This window comes from Gorilla gorilla, chromosome 15 (genome assembly GCF_029281585.2).
Source record: "Gorilla gorilla gorilla isolate KB3781 chromosome 15, NHGRI_mGorGor1-v2.1_pri, whole genome shotgun sequence".
Taxonomy (NCBI): Eukaryota; Metazoa; Chordata; class Mammalia; order Primates; family Hominidae; genus Gorilla; species Gorilla gorilla.
Window position 1 is genome coordinate 105,624,948 of NC_073239.2, and position 18,501 is coordinate 105,643,448.

At 36.9% G+C, this 18,501-nt stretch overlaps 1 protein-coding gene across 7 annotated transcripts in view; it reads right to left on the reverse strand.

Annotated features, from left to right (window-relative positions):
- The window catches only part of EML5 (EMAP like 5), a 180,883-nt gene that overhangs the window by 72,828 nt on the left and 89,554 nt on the right, over positions 1–18,501 (reverse strand). For 6 of the 7 annotated variants that reach the window (XM_031001613.3, XM_055361815.2, XM_055361817.2 and 3 more), the window contains exons 14-19: positions 16,423–16,609; positions 10,834–10,939; positions 9,359–9,452; positions 8,305–8,405; positions 2,283–2,485; positions 1,226–1,337 (exon numbers count right to left, since the gene is read on the reverse strand). In XM_031001613.3, the coding sequence (XP_030857473.3) occupies positions 1,226–1,337; positions 2,283–2,485; positions 8,305–8,405; positions 9,359–9,452; positions 10,834–10,939; positions 16,423–16,609 (803 nt within the window). The remainder of the gene's footprint in view (positions 1–1,225; positions 1,338–2,282; positions 2,486–8,304; positions 8,406–9,358; positions 9,453–10,833; positions 10,940–16,422; positions 16,610–18,501) is intronic. The other variant, XM_055361816.2, reaches the window with a different exon arrangement.

The window sequence follows — 18,501 nt, forward strand, 5'->3', positions numbered from 1 at the left end:
AAAGATGATAGACTGAACTCATACCCTTACAGAGCATACAGTGAGGAAAACAGACCCTGTGTTAGGGGCATATTGAAATAGGAGCACATAGCAGTGGAATCTAACTTTTTTGAGAGGAGATGAGGGTGGGGGAAATCATCCTAGAAAAAATCAGGTTTGATATTTGAAAAATGAGTATGTTGTCAAGTAACTGGAGGGGGCAGGAAGGAAGAGGAAGGACATGTTTTAGGAAAAAGTAAAAACAGGTAGAAAGGCCCAGAAGTCAGAGAGAGTGTGGTGCTATGCCTTAAAGGAAGAAATGCACTCAAAGACGAGTTAACGGGTGCAGCACACCAACATGGCACATGTATACATATGTAACAAACCTGCACATTGTGCACATGTACCCTAGAACTCAAGGTATAATAATAATAATAACAATAATAATAATAATAAAGAAAATGCACCCTCTGGGCCCACAGCCCGGAGGATGGTCGGCGGACAGGGAGTTGGGCCTGATGCTGCCCTTGCACCCTTCCTCCTCTTCAAAAAAAAAGGTAGGCCAAGCACAGTGGCTCATGCCTGTAATTTCAGTGCTTCGGGAGGCCAAGTTTAGAGGATCATTTGAGTTTGAGACCAGCCTGGACAACATAGAGGGACCCTGGCTGTACAAAAATTTGAAAATTTGCTGAGTATGGTGGCAGGCGCCTTTAGTCCCAACTACTCAGGAGGCTGAGGCAGGAGGACCGCTTGAGTCTAGGGGTTCAAGGTTTCAGTGAGTTATGATCGCACCACTGCACTCCAGCCTGGGAAGCACAGCAGGACCCTGTCTCTTAAATAAATCAACCAATCAACAAACAAATGGCAAAGGGAAAAAAGGCCTGTGAGGCTACAGAAGCAGGGTCAACAAAATGCCAAGGTGAAACAAAATATCAAAGTTGCACACAAGTTCCTGACTGGTGATAAATGTGATGTTCACATGGAAATTTTCTTTGGAAAATTAATGTTAAAATTAGGATTCATAATCTTGTATTTCACTAATATTTTACCATGTGTATCATAGAAAATAGACTTTTGAAAAGATGGCAATGATTCTGGTATCCAGTTAAGTGATTTCTTCCACTTAATGCTGATGCCCAACAAGACGGAAAAATACATGCCATGTGTTGCACCTCAGTGATCACGCCCATTAATGAGCAATTAATCTCTTTTTCGTATTAAAAAACCCCACTAAGTCTCAAATCACCTTTAGATCCCGGGGCCAATGCAGCTCTTTTTATAGCATAGGTCTTGAGACATCTTTCAAAAGAGTCATCCCAAAGAGCTACTATACCATCTTTTCCTCCAGTTACAAACCCCTATGGAAAAAAAAAGGTTCAAGTTAATAAAGATCTAAATATTTTTTAAAATAGTAACCTTTTTCATTATATTGAAAACTTCTAGAAAAAAGAACATAGTCAAAAGTTACAGCTTGTAAAGAATAGGAATTAGCTTAAGAATCCACTGTGTTTTTAAACCGTCTACATGGAATCTGCAACAATATTTACAGTGACCCTAAACATTTTACTTTTAGATAGGGCTTTAGAAACATAGTTTCTAAAATCTGTAACTATAAGTTAGATCACCACTCTCAGAAAGTTACATATATCCTCCTGGAGTCTACATAATAACCTCATCCTTAAAAAGAGAAAACAAAAATGGTAACTACCTGATAGGATATGGTGATTATATATAAACAGCCGATTTTTGACACATAGTATGAGCTTAAGAACATGAAGTTAAACTTTAAAAAAAAACAAAAACAAAAAACACAACAACAGCAGCAGACCTGGCTGGCACCATGGCTCATGCCTGTAACACAATACTTTGATGGCTGAGGTGGGAGAATAGCTTAAGCCCAGGAGTTGGAGACTACCCTGGGCAACATAATCTCTACCAAAAAATTTTTAAAAATTAGATGGGTGTGGGTGGCACTTGCCTGTAGTCACAGCTACTCAAGAGGCTAAGGCAGGAGGATTTCTTGAGCCCAGGAGCTGGAGGCTGCAGTGAGCTATGACCACACCACTGCGCTCCAGCTTGGGTGACAGAGTGAGACACTATCTCAAAACAAAACACTGCAGACCTATTTCATTCTGTGTTCGGGAGTTTGAAAAGAGAAACAAAGAAAGGTCAAGATGACCCTAGCCCACAGACTACTGCTGGATAGTCCAGGCAAGTAGAAAGGCAGTGTTCCTTTACTTCTTAAAATGCTCTACACTCTAGGACAAATTTTGTTTAATTTAAAATCTCTTTAGGTTACTTACTTTTTCCAATGCATGCATACTGAACACTGGCCCATCATGCGCTTTCACTGTTTTTACAAGAAAGATGTCTCTCCAGATACACACATCTCCTGTGGATGTTCCAGAAAAAGCCATCTCTTCAGTCCATCCATACACTGCACACATCATTGTGTCATTTTTCCCCATTGTGCCTATGTAGCCTTTTCTTCCAATCAATCCTCCCCCTAGTTCACAAAAAATATTATGAAAGTACCACTTTCAAAATGTACTCAATTATAAAGAAGCAAAGTTTCTTTTCTACTGTTGTTGTTGTTGTTTGAATAGTAAGGCATGCAACAGTAAGGAGAATTGAAAACTACAGGTGTCTCAATCAGTGATGTGGGTAACACCTTGCATAGCTGCATTTAGACCATAACTTTTTAGATAAACAAAGACCTGGACTAAGTCTGTTTTAATCAGCCCTTAGCACTTTTGATGATGTTTTTTAAAGTCTTTATTATGACATATTTAAGAATACAAAAAGGCATTTAAAAACCCCAATACAATGAATGCCTATATATCCGCTGACCTACAAAAAGATCCCAACGTAACTGAAATGTCATGCCAACCTCATCTCCCTTCTTCACGCTTTACTATTGTGAATGTGATACTGATTATTCTCATGCATTCCTTTACATATAAATATTGTGAATTTTTAAGCAATCTCATTTTTCATGTTTTAAATTTTTCTATAAATATCATCCTGTATGTATTCTTTGCAACTTGCTTTATTCACCAATGATTTGTTATAGAGTTTTTTACATGTTAGAAAACTCACTTTCATAACCACATAGCATTCCATTATATAACTATACCACGGCTTATCCATTTTCCTATTAATGGAGATTTAAGTTACTTCCAAGTTTTTGCTATTAAAAGCAATGCTGCTTTAAACATTCTTGTAAAGGCCTCTTCTATACAAGTGCAAGAGTTTCTCTAGGAATGCCTGGGAGTAGTAATAGGGTAATGTGCAAAAGGCATATCATATAGATCAGAGAGGTATCAGCTCTTGCCAAACTGCTTTCCGAAGTTTATATACCAATGTACACTCCTACGAACAGTGAAAAGAATTCCTTGTTTCTCACCTTTGGGAACAGTTTGTGTTGTCACACTGGGGAATACGAAATACCAACTGAATTTTATTGCAGTTTAAATTTGCATTTCTGTGAATATTATGCTAGATCATATTTTCATATTTTTACTGGCCATCATTACCTATTGATATCTCTTGCCCATTTTTCCCAATTGGACTCACAAATTCCTTCCTTCCTTCCTTCATTCATTCAAGAAATATATTAGCTGGGTATGGTGATGTACGCCTGTGGTCCCAGCCACTTGAGAGGCTGAGGCAGGAGGCTAGCTTGAGCCTGAGAGGCAGATGTTGCAGTGAGCCATGATTGTGCCACTATGCTCCAGCCTGCATGACAGAGCAAAACCCTGTCTCCAAACAAAAAGAGAGAGAGAGAAAGAAAGAAAGAAAAAAGAAATATACATGCCAGGCACTATTCAATGTACCAGGCATAGACTTATGAACAGAACACGCAAGACAACAAAATTCCCTAGAGCTTCATGGTGAGAGACAGTCAATAAATGTAACAAGTAAAATATACTGTGCTAGATGATGATGGGTGCTTTGGAGAAAACAGAAGCATAAAAAGGAGACAGGAAGTGGGAGGAGTCCATTTTAAGTAGGGTGGTTAAGGTAAGCCTCATCAAGAAGGTGTATCTAAATGAAGACTTGAAGGAGGTAGTAAGAGCAAGCCATGCTAGAAGAGTGTTCCAGGCAGAGGGAGCAGCAAGTGCAAAGATCCCGATACAACAACATGACTGAAATCACTAAGTAACATCCAGGGAGACCAGTATGGAGCAGCAAAGAAGGGGAGACAGTAATGGGAAATGGGGTTGGAGAGGTCTAAGGCAGTACTGCAGGCCATTGTAAGGACGGCCTACTTTTGCTTTACATGAGATGCAAAACATTTGAATAGTGAAATGACAAGATCTGGCAATTGATTTATTAAGAGGTTCATTCTGACTTCTGGATTGAGAATAGATACAAGGGAGGTCAAGGACGAAAGGAGTTAGAAGGCTATTTCAATCATCTGGGCAAATGGTAAATGTGGCAGACCAAAGTGATATCATAGAAGATGACGAAAAGTGGTTAGATTTCAAATGTATTCAGAAGACTGTCTTTTCTCAACATAGAAGACAGAGTCATTAGTGACCTTGTAAGAGCAGCTGGGTGGAGTGGTGAGGTGAAAAAAACTAGATTAGACTTTTCTAAAGAGAAAGAGAACATAAATTGCAAACTGAAAGTAGGAACAACTGTTTAGAGGTGGTTTAGCATAGAAGATGACAAATTGATCAGCAACTGGAGAATAAAGTTGAAAGAGGATTTTGTGTCACTTATTTAAGATGGCAAAATCACATCACACTTTTATGCTGAAGGGAAAGTCAGTAGAGAGGAAAATTGATGATACAGTAGAGAAAGGGTAAAAGAGTTAGAGTGATGTCCTTGAGTAGATGAGAGAAAGAATCTAGTGCACAAATGGAAGAACTGGCCTTTATTAGAGGGCAAACTATCTTCTAGAGCAGGGTGGGGAAACAACAGGCTGAATGCCAAATCCTGCCACTACCTGTTTTTGTACAATGTCCACTAGAGCAGGTTAGCACTCTGAGCTGCAGAGACCAAGTCTGTTTACTTCTCTGCACCCAGGGTCTGCCTCCCTGGTTTGTGGCTGTAACTAGCATCTGCCCAGAGTCTGGGCTGGTCCCCACCTACAAGCTAGAGACTCTGCTAATGGCAACTGCTGGGTATCTGGCAGTGGAATCTCAGTCTAGTAGTTGCCCCATTTCTGGTCAGCTGCCCAGATCCAGAAGGTTGGGCTCTCCAGGAACAGAAGGACACACTAGGATCTATGTGTCACTGGGGTAGTGAAGCTCACTACAGTTTCACTCCCAACCAAAACCTGCCAGACCCATTCCCTGGCAGACAGAATGTCTAATGGCAACTGGGTGCAAACAGGGTAAGCAGGGCAGGACAGTTTTCTCTCTTGTTCTATAATTACCTACATAATACCCTTGATTTTGTCCTTTGGCCTAGAAAGCCTAAAATATTTACTATCTGGCCATTTATGGAAAAAGTTTGCCACCTTTGGTTTAGAGCATTGACAGCTGGGTTTTCTTGATGATACACACAGCATAACACGTTCCTGTTACATGAGGTCATATAATCAGCTCACATTATTATTGCATCAAAAACTTTCAGAGGCTCCCCATCCCTCTGTCCCTACAATGAATAGAGTTCAAATTCCTTAGGGGAGAGACTAAGAAATCATAACTTGAAATTCTCAAAGCCTAGATCTGGAATGGGAGGCAAGAAGCCCCATGTTAACCTCAAGCCTAAGTCATCTCCTTCAACCTAGTTTACCTAAAACTATGCATTTAGAGGGTTAAACAATAGTTAGGTTAAGTAAGTGGATACTTATTTCCCAAGTGGTTAATGAACTCTGTGGATCAGAACCCCAAAAGTAAGGAAGGTTGAAATGCTCACCAAAGCCTTAACATTCATCCTTTTATGCTTCACTTTCAGGTCTACTATACGTCTAATCAAACTTAAGAAAGAAAGTTATTCATTTGGAAGTATTTTCATTGCAAGAATATTTGCTTTCTTGAAATCTTATTTCAAACAAATTCACAGTTCTTTTCCAAGACAGAAATACTGAGTACAATCGGCCTTCCATGTTCTCAGGTTTTGCATCTGTGGATTTAATAAAATGTGGATTGAAAATATTCCTTTTAAAAAGGATGGGCTAGGCACGGTGGCTCATGTCTGTAATCCCAGCACTTTGGGAGGCCAAGGCGGGTTGATCACCTGGAGTCAGGAGTTCGAGACCAGCCTGGCCAACATGGTGAAACCCCATCTCTACTAAAAAATACAAAAATCAGCTGGGTGTGGTGGCAGGCACCTGTAATCCCAGTTAGGAGGCTGAGGCAGGAGAATCACTTGAACCCGGGAGGCAGAGGTTGTAGTGAGCCGAGATCACACCATTGCACTCCAGCCTGGGCAACAGAGCGAGACTCTGTTTCAAAAAGAAAAAAAGGATGGTTGCTCTGTACTGAATACATACAGACTTTTTTTCCTTGTTATTATTCCCTAAACAACAGCACAACAAACTATTTACATAGCATTTACATTATATTAGGTATTATCGGTAGTCTAGAAATGACTGAAAATATACAGGAGGATGTGCATAAATTATATGCAAATACTATACCATTTTATAGAAGGGACTTGTGCAGCATGGATTTGGGTATCCTTGGGGAATCCTGGAACCAATCCCTGATATTTTCTGATGCCATGAGGTACAACTGTATTATTTGCTGCAAATTTGCAATTACAAGTGACTAAGGTGCCCAAATGAAGTTTGTTTAAGCATGTGGAAACAAAATTACAAATGTAAAAATACCTCTTTTTACTTTGTAAATGCATATGCTGTTATCTGATGAGTTTTTGATAAAGTGTTAAATCCAAGACTGAAAATTAATTCATGTCCCATGTAATTTACAACTTGAAAGTTACTTGAACTTGGGAAATGTCTTCACTAAGTTTATTCTTTTCTAATAATGTTTTACTTCTTCCTATATTTACATATTTTCTCTGAACAGTTTCAATTTATTGAGATTTTGATGTCACATTGCTGGAATTTATAAGTATACTATTTAGAAAACAGACATTTTTTATTTTATAGTTACAAATGACTAAAGTAATATAACATTCCACTTTTGTATCATTTAATAGCATATGAGTAATTTTTTTTTAATTTTCATTTTCAGTTTAGACTATAGAACATGTCTTTAACAGAAGAAAAAGTCTGGACATAATTTGATTAATCTCATATATTGAATTCTTTTGCAAGTATGAATACTACTGTATTAGTCTGTTCTCACACTGTTCATAAAGACATACCCAAGACTGGGTAATCTATAAGGAACGAGGTTTAATTGACTCACAGTTCCACATGGCTGGGGAGCCTCACAATCATGGCTGAAGGTGAATGAGGAGCAAAGTCACGTCTTACATGGTGACAGGCAAAATTGCTTATGCAGGGGAACTCCCACTTATAAAACCCTCAGATCTCATGAGACGTATTCACTTCCACAAGAACAGTATGGCGAACCACCCCCATGTGATTCAATTATCTCTACCTGGCCCTGCCCTTGACACGTAGGGATTATTACAAGTGAAGGTGAGATTTGGGTGGGGACACAGCCAAACCATATCAACTACATAAATGCAGCCAATAAATGGCAATAAATCTTGTATTTGTTTAAAATGCATCAATACAACAGTAAATTACTTTTAAAAAATAAAATAATTTTAGATAATTTTAGATTTCCAGAAAAGATGCAAAAGTATTACAGAGTATTCTCTTATACACGTCAGTTTCTACTAATGTTGACATCTTTTTTTTTTTTTTTTTTTTTTTGGAGACAAGTTCTTGCTCTGTTGCCCAGGCTGGAGTGCAGTGGGAGATCACAGCTCACTGCAGCCTTAACCTCCTGGGCTCAAGTGATCCTCCCACCTTATCATCCCAAGAAGCTGGGACCACAGGTACACACCACCATGCCCAGCTAATTTTTTTTTTTTTTTTGTAGAGACAGGGTCTCACTATGCTGCCCAGGCTGCTCTTGAACACCTAGGCTCAAGTGATCCTCCCACCTTGGCCTCCCAAAGTGCTGGGATTATAGGCATGAGTCACTGTGCCCAGCCAATGTTAACATCTTATATTACCATAGACCATTTGTTGAAACTAAGAAACCAACATATTTGATATATTATTATTAAATGAACTCAAGACTTCATTCAGATTTCATCAGTTTTTCTCCTAGTGTTCCTGCTCTATTCCAGGATGCAGTCTAGGGTACACACTGCACTTAGCTAAATTACTTTCAAAAGCAATAATTTCTTAAAATTCTATGGAGTAAAAAAGAAGCACTTTCTTACCTGCTTTACGCCAAAATTTCATGTGTTTAATTCCAGCTGTAATTAGTTTATCAGGCACATAGGGGTTCATCTTTACAACAAAAATCTTATCTTTACTTCCTCTGAAATAAACACCGAAATGTTTTAGCTCTGAAGATTCATCATTCCTGTATTAATCTCTTGCCTAATCCATATCCTATCTTGATTACTCTATTTACGAATATTTTACTCCCACTTATCTCTCAGGTTTGGGCGGTGTATTTGTTCTTTTGTCATCATTTTAATATGGTAACTCTGCTCAAGAGAATCTCAAGAGACAGAAATGGTCAAAACTGAACTCCTTTTGGACAGCATCTATAATACCTACTATAGTACTGTGCCATAGGGAATGCTATTTGTGGCATGAATGGGTTAAAGTCAATTTTAAAACAATACTTTGTTATAGCTTAAGATAGCCTTTCCAACTACAAAATTCCTCTTAAACTATTGTTAATTTGGGCATTATCTATATGCTCCATAAAAAGCATTTATCTATATATTTAAAGTGCTTTAACATCGCTTTAATAAATAGCAGGTTAAAATCTCTGACACTGTTGACTAGTTCCTCCTTTAAAGCATTGTTAATATTACTATAAAAAATACATGCTCACTGTAGAAAACTTAGAAAATGAAGAAAAATGTAAGAAAATAAAAACCTATAACTTCTTTGTGACATATATGCATATATATCTTTTTTCACTTTAATATATAATATAAGCATTTGATCATGGTCTCCAACAGCTATATAATAGCCTATCATACAGTAGAACACATTCTAACTGTACATGGAGATTTTAGATAGTTATATCCAATGCCATATTATAGTTATATTTAAAAGTGGGTTCACAAGGGATAAATCTACAAAGAAATTCTGAAATCACTTACTATGATTATATTATTTATTCAATGGTAATAAACATGGAAGCAATAAAAATTTACATATTTGCTTGATTTCAAAATTGTTTTAATTAAAAATTTTTTTCAGTCCAAAGTAATTCTAGTATTTTGCAAATGTGATATCAAGTTTTTTTCCTACCTTGCTATTGAAAGTTTCTCTCCTTTCTTCCAGTCCCACAGCACAACAGTATGGCTATCATCTATGCCAACTGATGCCAAACGTTTCCCATCCGCTGTGGAAGATTAATGAGAGAGATAAACTGACTATTAACATTCAGAAGAGAGAAAACATTCAGTATATATTCTAAACCCACATCCTATATTTAAAATTTGATAAAATAATGTTAAATGTTAGGCATGCATACACCTATAAAAAGAACCAGAATTTATAAGGGAGGGAGAATAAAAGTTTCTCAAATCCTCTAAATGTATCTGCTCTCATCGCACCTGATCTCCTTTTCCTTATCTATCCATCAGGCTGGGATGGGAGGAGGGAGATAAGAAAAATGGAAAAAAGAGATTTAAAAAATAGAAGGAAAGGGAAAACTAACAAAGGGATGAAGAAAATATTTAATTAAATTCATCATAAGAAATTTACTGTAATATAAGAACTTTGAGTAATTATGAAAAGTTAATCAAATGAAAAACACGTAAGTTACAACAACATGCTGCCACTAATATGACTACTTTTAGTAAAGGTCAATCATTCAAGCAATACATAATGAATATATTAGACAAATCACTGCGACAAATGATCAGTGAATATCCTATGGGTGTGCATGTTTACAGGCTGTAAAGGCTCAGACCACAAGAAAATATTTTCCATTTTACCACACTTTGCAAGGTTCAATTAGTTCCTCACTGCTCCAGTGGTATTTTTCGTGGTGACTCACTTAGTTTGCAATTCATTTTCTAGTTTCTTAACTGTTAGCAACTCTTTGAATATATATATATATATTTCCCTCTGAACTCTACTATGGATAATTTATCACTTCAGTCAGAGCAGCAAAAGCATTAATTCACTGTTTCTTAATATAGAATTCTCTATTAATGTATTTCCTCCCTCTTCCCAATTCACACCCTAGCTTTCACCGTAGATCTATCTGTAGTGGTCAAACTTTTAAACAAACAGAAAAGCGCTAATATGATCTGAAATTATTTTTACAAGACAGTTTAAAATTGTCACTGTATAAATATGTCTAAAATAAGCATTTCAATTCTCAACTCTTTCTTTGCTAGCCTTTTACCCTAAACATTTTCAAAGTTTACTCTGGCTATAAAACGGTGAGATCAGTGCCCTCCCAGCGTGGGAGATGCAAACCACCTGTGGTAACTGAGATGAATTTAGGTTGTTACGTAGATAAACATTTTTATGTTAACAGAAACATGTAAATTTTAACAGGTATTAAAACTACACTCATTAAGTTATAATTATAAACTAGCTAGCAAATCCACACTTTCATAGTATTTGATAAGGATAACAGTATACACATTTGATAAAAACTGTGAATGTCACAGCTAAATGACAAGCTTAGGTAACACTGACTTAGATTAAAATGCTATGTGTTGCCTCTGCATTTTGTTCATTCTTACTGAGACAGCAAACAGCCTTACCTGAGAAATCAACGGCACTAACACCATATTGGTGGTGGCCCTTTAATATGGACAATGGTTTAATGGTCTCTGTATCCCATATATGAATTGAGGGATCTCTACCAACCTAAAATAGAATTATAGAAGCTATTAAATACAATTAAATTATTTATTTCCATATCTACTAAAAGGAAATAAAACAAGAGATTTTTACAGCTTGACTTATTTACCACAGAAATTTATGAAATAAAAATTTAAAGCAAACTATATAAGTGACTGATTTTTTTTCTTATGCTTGTTCAAAAGCTAATGAGGCTAGGCTCAGTGTTTCCAGGAATGATGTAACTAAAACTATGTGACTTTTATCACATATTTCATCAATAAAGATGATAAATGCTTACTGAATATCTATTGTTTGTATGCTAGATACAACGAGCAATAAGACATTCAGGTAACTTTTGCAAACTCACTGGAAAAACAGGACATTATCAATGAAAGACAAACACCTCTTAATAGATGCTTAATGAACATGAAAGGCTGTGCAGAATGAGTCCATAGAAGAGAAGGTACTGGAGGTGGGCCTTCAGAAAGCACAGAACTTGAATATAAAGAATTCTAGACTAAAATAATGGGGTAAACAAATATTCAGAGGGGGCTAAAGTACCAAGCATGTCTATAGACCTGAAAAGGCAAATCTACTGCAGCACTCTGTCACTTATTTTTTAACTTGGTTTATGATGTTCACTAATGCACAGGTAAACTATCAATTCTTAATTATTCCTCTAGACTCAAGTAATCACTTTATTTAACCATAAGCATAAAGAGATATAATATCTTTGTATATAGAGACAACTCCTGAAATAATTAATAGAGCTGTCAATTATAGTTAATTTTGAGACGGATTTATTTATTTTTTATTTTTTTTGAGATGGAGTTTCACTCTTGTTGCCCAGGCTGGAGTGCAATGGCGCTATCTCGGCTCACCGCAACCTCCACCTCCTGGGTTCAGGCGATTCTTACCTCAGCCTCCCAAGTAGCTGGGATTACAGGCATGTGCCACCACACCCGGCTAATTTTTTGTATTTTTAGTAGACACAGGGTTTCTCCATGTTGGTCAGGCTGGTCTCGAACTCCCGACCTAAGGTGATCTGCCTGCCTCGGCCTCCCAAAGTGCTGGGATTACAGGTGTGAGCTACCGCACCCGGCCGAGATTGATTTTATAAAAAGATATAACAAATAACACTGCAATCAGCCAATATTTCACTAAGTTATTCAGCCAAACATTACCAGTAACTTCTTAGAAAATTTTAAACATTTTTTGTGGGTACACAGTAGTACCAGTAACTTTTAAGTTTTCTTTTTATATAAAAACTTCTACAGAATTTGATGCTTTTGATAATTTTACTGTACTACTCTCTTCTGGTTCTCCAGTTTCCTTTTTTTTTTTTTTTTTGAGACAAGGTTTCACTCCTGTTGCCCTGCTGAAGTGAAACGGCATGATGTTGGCTCACTGCGACCTCCGCCTCCCAGGCTGAAGTGATCCTCCTGTCTCAACTTCCCAAGTAGCTGGGACTAGAGGCATGCACCACCATGCCCGGCTAATTTTTGTATTTTTTGTAAAGATGGGGTTTCACTACGTGTCCAGGCTGGTCTTGAACTCCTGGGCTCAAGTGATCTGCCGCCTCAGTTTTCAAAAGTGCTAGGATTACAGGCATGAGCCACGGCGCCCGGCTTCCTTGACTCCTACTACTGAGTTTCCTTCTCAATTTCCTCACCTGTTACTTAAATACAAACCTCTCCCAAGGTGGTCTTTAATTCTCCAGTCTTCTCATTCTTCATTTTTGCCCTGAGGTATCTCACTTCTATAGTTTCAGTGGTTAAATCAATAAATACCTCCCAAGTCCTTCTCTGGAGCAGTTACTTTTCCTCTGAATCCAAGACTTACATTTTCAATTGTCTACTGGACAACTCACCTGGAAATTATGATGATGACTAACACTCACTGAGAAGTAATTTATGTGCCAGAAACTGTTCTAAGCACCTTATGAACATTGACTCATGTACCAATCACAACAACTCTACGAGATGGGAACAGATAACATCCTTATTTTAAAGGATGAAGAAACAAAGGTAAAGAGAGGTTAGGTAATTTGCCAGTAGCGAATAAGTGGAAAAGCTTGGATTTCAATATCACATTCCATGAGGTATAGACAGTATTTAGTATAATATTGAGTACTATTAAAGTACACTTAGGGCATCTCACTCAGGGATGAAGGGGAGAAGGGAGAGGTTGGGAGAGTTCTCAGATAGGCTTAGCCTGTCTTAAAAGGAGCAGAAATTAGATAAAGCTGGAAGGTTGACTACAAGTGGAGGGGAAGAGTTTTCCAAGACGAAGGAACTAAGTAAAAGATGTGAAATAGCATTATACGTGTTGGACAAATTCTATATATCTCAGAAGGCAAAAAAATAGTTTACAAAGAGGCAAATAGTAAGACATAAAAAGGGGAGTTGGAGAGTCAGACTTGGTTAAATGCCTTGAATTGCATTGGGAGTCAACTTCCAACTCTGCATTAATGTTATGCCTTGAATTGCATTTAACCAAGTCTGACTCTCCAACCTCCCCTTTTTATCTCTTATCATTTACAGCTTGTGGCTATTTAGACAGCTGTTTAGACAGCCTACAGGCTATTAACACTAATAAATATGAAAGAATTTTAAGACTTTTAGAAAGATTACTAGTGAATGGGGAAAATGGATAGAGGAAAAAACTTAAGCAGGAGACCCATGGCTATAGTAATGTTTCAGAAATTGTGAAGCATTGATTGTCAGTAGAGATATGGAAAAATTAAAGATGAAAAGAATATTGAAGATAAAGAATAAATATATATTCAGGTGAAAGAATGGGTGCTACTTGAGGACTGACTAGCTTTAGGGGTGAAGAACAAGATTAACTTCCAGGCTTAGGCAACCAAGTTAATACAGTGCTATGTTCTAAGAAGGAAACACGAAACGATGAACAGGTTTGGAAGGGAAGATTAATCCTATTTATCTCCATTTTAGATATGTTGAATCTGAGTTGCCCACAAGACATCTAAATCAGTGTATTTTTAGTGAATTATATCTATATATACACACACACATATATATACACACATATACATATACACACAGAATAATTTGTCCAATTCTTGTACTACATTGTGAGCTCCCAATAGTGGCAGCCAGTCTGAGTTATCTCTGTGTTTCCCCACAACATTTAATGCTTTTGAATAGGAAGCACTCAACAAGTATTTGCTGAATTAAACAAAATTTCCAAATTATAGTACAATTAATCATGTTATTCGACTTTCCAGGTAAGTTTCTTTCACATTCTTTCATTTCCACTTAAGATCACAGTTCCTGACAAGGGGTTATTCTTTGTATTTAATTCTCCAAAAGACAAAACTCTCTAGATTTTTCATCTAAATTTATTTTTTTTAATTGTTTTATTTGGGAAAAGTGCTTCTTACAAAAGGGAAGCTGCAAAATACAGAGACCTCTGCAACAATTGTTTTTTTTTCTTAAAGTGAAAGAATGGGTGGGATCCAAGGAATCAAAACAGTAGATGGACAAACCAGGAGCATCCCTGAGTTATTTTCAGGAAACAAAGCACCAAAACACAAAGGAAAAATTTCCAATCAAGGAATTCTTCCAACGACTTAACTTTATCTAGTCTCAGGGATTCCCAAGCCCTCCCCTTCAGTGGAAAAGCATGACTTATTACTGCAAACCCATTACTCCACTACAACAAGCACCTTAGAACAGAGTTTTTAATCACATCTGTCTACCTGAAAACTCAGAGGTGGAATGAGGCAAATACCCACAAAAACAAACACAAAAACCTGACAACAAAATGTCCCAAATGAGGACAAACGTTTCTCAGAAAGTGCCTGTACCGGAAAGGTTAGATCGTAAACCATTAAATACAACTGTGCATCCAAGACCCAGTTTGTGTTAATATACAGGATAATCAGGTAGTTTTAACCTCTACCTACCCTCCTGATTAGTTCCTCAACTAATGTCCATAATGCATTCTAAGATTTGAACACTGTGAGTTACTCACAGTTCTTTAAATAAGCTGGGTTTTTTTTTTTTTTGCCCTACTTTTACAGATGCTGTAATACACTTAGAATGCTTTCCCCCAACTTCCCCTCTGCCAGATAAACAACTCAGCTCAAATGTCATCGTCTCTATGAGGGTTTCTTCGATTCTACTGGGCAAAATTAATCATTAGTTCTTCATTACATTGCTACCAGGCTTTGTACATATTTCTACATTTAAAAACAGGGTGATTTTGCCTTCCAAGGGACATCTGGGCACTGTCTGGAGACATTTTAGGTTGCCACAACTCAGGGAAGTGGGTGTTACTGGCATCTAATGGGTTGAGACCAGGGATGCTGCTAAATATCCTACAATGCATAGGTCAGCCTCCCACAACAAATAATTACCTGCCCCAAAACATCAATAGTGCTAAGGTATTGTCATAAATATAGATCAGAGAAGCTTCTCTGCTCTATACTTAGGACACTGTATCACAACTCAGAATATGAGTTTTCACCATGGCAAGAAGTTGTCTTATTTATCTTTACATTCCTAGCACATTTCTTGGTACATAGAAGGTGCTTGATGAATGTTTTTGAGTGAATGAAAGAAAGGAAGGAGAGGGAAAGGAAGGAGAGAAAGAGCAAGTAAGGAGAGGCACAAAGAAAGGAAGAAAAAGGAAGAAGAATGGGAGAAAGAAAAAAGGGAGGAGTTTTCTCTCCTTTCAGGAAAGCTATATAGGAGGATGCAAGTTGATCCCTTTTCCACATATCCTAGCTAGAAGGTATATTTACACAGTGTTTAAAGCCAGACAGACTGAAGGCTTTAGGCTTTACTACCTATTAACTGATTGATCTTAAGCAAATTATTTAATTTCTCCAAACCTAAACCTCGTCATTTGTAGACTGAAGGAAATAATTTTACTCTCACATGGTTGAGGTGAGAATAAAATAAATATATATTAATAAACTAGTAAAGTACTTACACAAAGGAAGAATCTATAAACATCATTCCTTCCCTTCCTTCTCTAAGAATATCCATATAGAGAGGTATCAGTTAAGATTTTCTCAGGGTTTTTAATTTCAATAACTGTGCTTTCTACTTTGGTAAACCTGAATAGATTACTATCATGGTTGTAAAATAAAGAGACATAGTCCTTTGGTTTGTCACAGGACATTTGTTAAATAATTTACATTTGTTTTAGGTAACTCAACCTAAAGACACCAGATTTCTAGTCTTTATGTTTTCTCTAATTTTACTAATTTAAAAAATTAATATGACAGAAATAAAACAAGCCAGAGCTATGAGTTCCAAATTTAAATTAAAATAATATGAATTAAAATAATAAAAACTCTAAAACTGTAGGAAAAAAGTTTGGGGTAAATTTTATTTATAATCTGAAAATAAAACTCATTCTAAAGAATTCTTTACTCTTCATATCCTAGAACATAAAAGAGATATGTGATTAATTTATTTAAACTCAAACAAAGGTGTAGCTTATCTGGCTTATTGTCAGTCTTTCAAACCTACCTGGCCTGTTGCCACGTAGTCTTTCAAAGGATGAATAGTTAGGCAGAGAATATCATCATCATGACCCAGATAAAAACGCTGTGTGTTTTGCTGTCGATTATAAATGACACCCACTGCTGCCACATGGTACACAATTTCACCAATTTGAGTATAAAACAGATTACTTCGACAGTCATAACCTCTGTAACTAATATAGAAAACAAATCATATGTAATTAATTTTGGCCTTTTATCTGATCAATACAGAATATACAGGGGAGAAGTAGGTACCCTTTGGGTGAATCATTCAATTTCCAGTTTTACAGGATACTAAACAATTTTTTTTCAAGAGATGGGGTCTCGCTCTGTCACTCAGGCTGAAGTGCAGTGGTGTGACTGCAGTTCCCTGCAATTTTGACCACCTAGGCTCAAACGATCCTCCCACCTCAGCCCTCCAAGTAGCTGGGACTACTGCTGTGCGCCACCATGCCTGGCTAATTTTTGTATTTTTCGTAGAGATGGGGTTTTGCCATGTTGCCCAGGCTGGTCTCAAATTCCTGAGCTCTACCCACCTTGGCCTCCCAAAGTGCTGGGATTACAGGTGTAAGCCACCATGCCCAGCCTGAACAATTAAAAAAATACCACCATCTCAGATCCAATAAACTTTTATGAACTGATTGGACTGCAAATAGCTAAATCTAAGCTATAATACTGAGTGAAAAAAACAAGGTAGAAAATAGTATGTATAGTATACTACCATTTACATAAGTATAATATTAAAATTGTATACTATAAAACAAAAACAATTGCTTTTTATAAGTAAAAGGTATAGAAAAGAATATATATTTGTATTTGTTGTATAAGTATTTCTGAAACTAAGTAACAATAACTATCTGCAGAGAGGGGAAATGATGGCTGGGAGGGCAGAGGTGGGAGAAAGATTTTCAAACTGTACCCTTTTATACACATTGTTGGACCATGAGAATTCAACATATAGTCCAAAAATAAGTTTAAACTACAATTTTAAAATATTATCCTCATCCAAGACAAAGTAGTCAAATCTTAAAATGGTCAATATAAGTCTATTTATAGCAACCTTGGTTTGCACTTCAAAGAAACCCAATTCATAAAATACAACTGCATAGAAACTACTGCCATTTTAACACTAGAGAAAAAATACTTGTACTAAATAAATCCTTTTTCAAATTCTTGATAAGTATTATCAGTCAGGTAAAAAAATGAATGCTGGGTGAATGGTAGAAAAGAGTCAGATTGGAAAATCTGTTTCTGCCAAGCTGAAATGTGAGACCCGTATTGCCAGATGTTCTAAGAGAATCCAGAACCTGTATTTTGGTGAAATTAAAACATTTAGGCAAAAATGCTCATGCAAGAAGAAGTCACAATATCATTCCAAATTAGAGATATTGAGGGGAGATGATTATCTCTTACATTTTACTTAATTGTTTAAAGAGGCCCATTTCCATACATATGAAACTTTCATAAGACAAATTTATTTTTTATTTAATAAACACTTACATAGTGCTTATTATGTGCCACATAATGTTGTAAGTCACCACTAGCATTGCCTTATTCACTCCTCATCAGAACCTTGTAAGGTAGGTACTTGATATGATTCGGATATTTGTGCTGTCCAAATCCCATGCTGAAATGTGATCCCCTGTGTGGGATATTAGGCCTGGTGGGAAGTGTTTGGGTCATGGGGGCTGATCCCTCATGAATGGCTTGGTGCCATCCCCTTGGTGATGAGTGAGTTCTCTCTTGATTAGTTCATACAAGATCTGATTGCTTAAAGAGTCCAGAAACTCCCTTCCCTTTCGATCCCTTTTTTCTTGCTCTCTCTCTTGCTATGTAACACACCTACTCCCCCTTTGCGTTCTGCCATGAGTAAAAGCTTCTTGAGGCTTCACCAGAAGCTGAGCAGATGCTGGTGCCCTGCTTGTACAGCCTGCAGAACACTGAGCCAAATAAACCTCTTTTCCTTATAAATTATCCAGCTTCAGGTATTCCTTTATAGCAATGTGAAATGGACTAACACAGTACTATTATCTCCATTTTACAGACAGAAAAAAAGAGACACAGA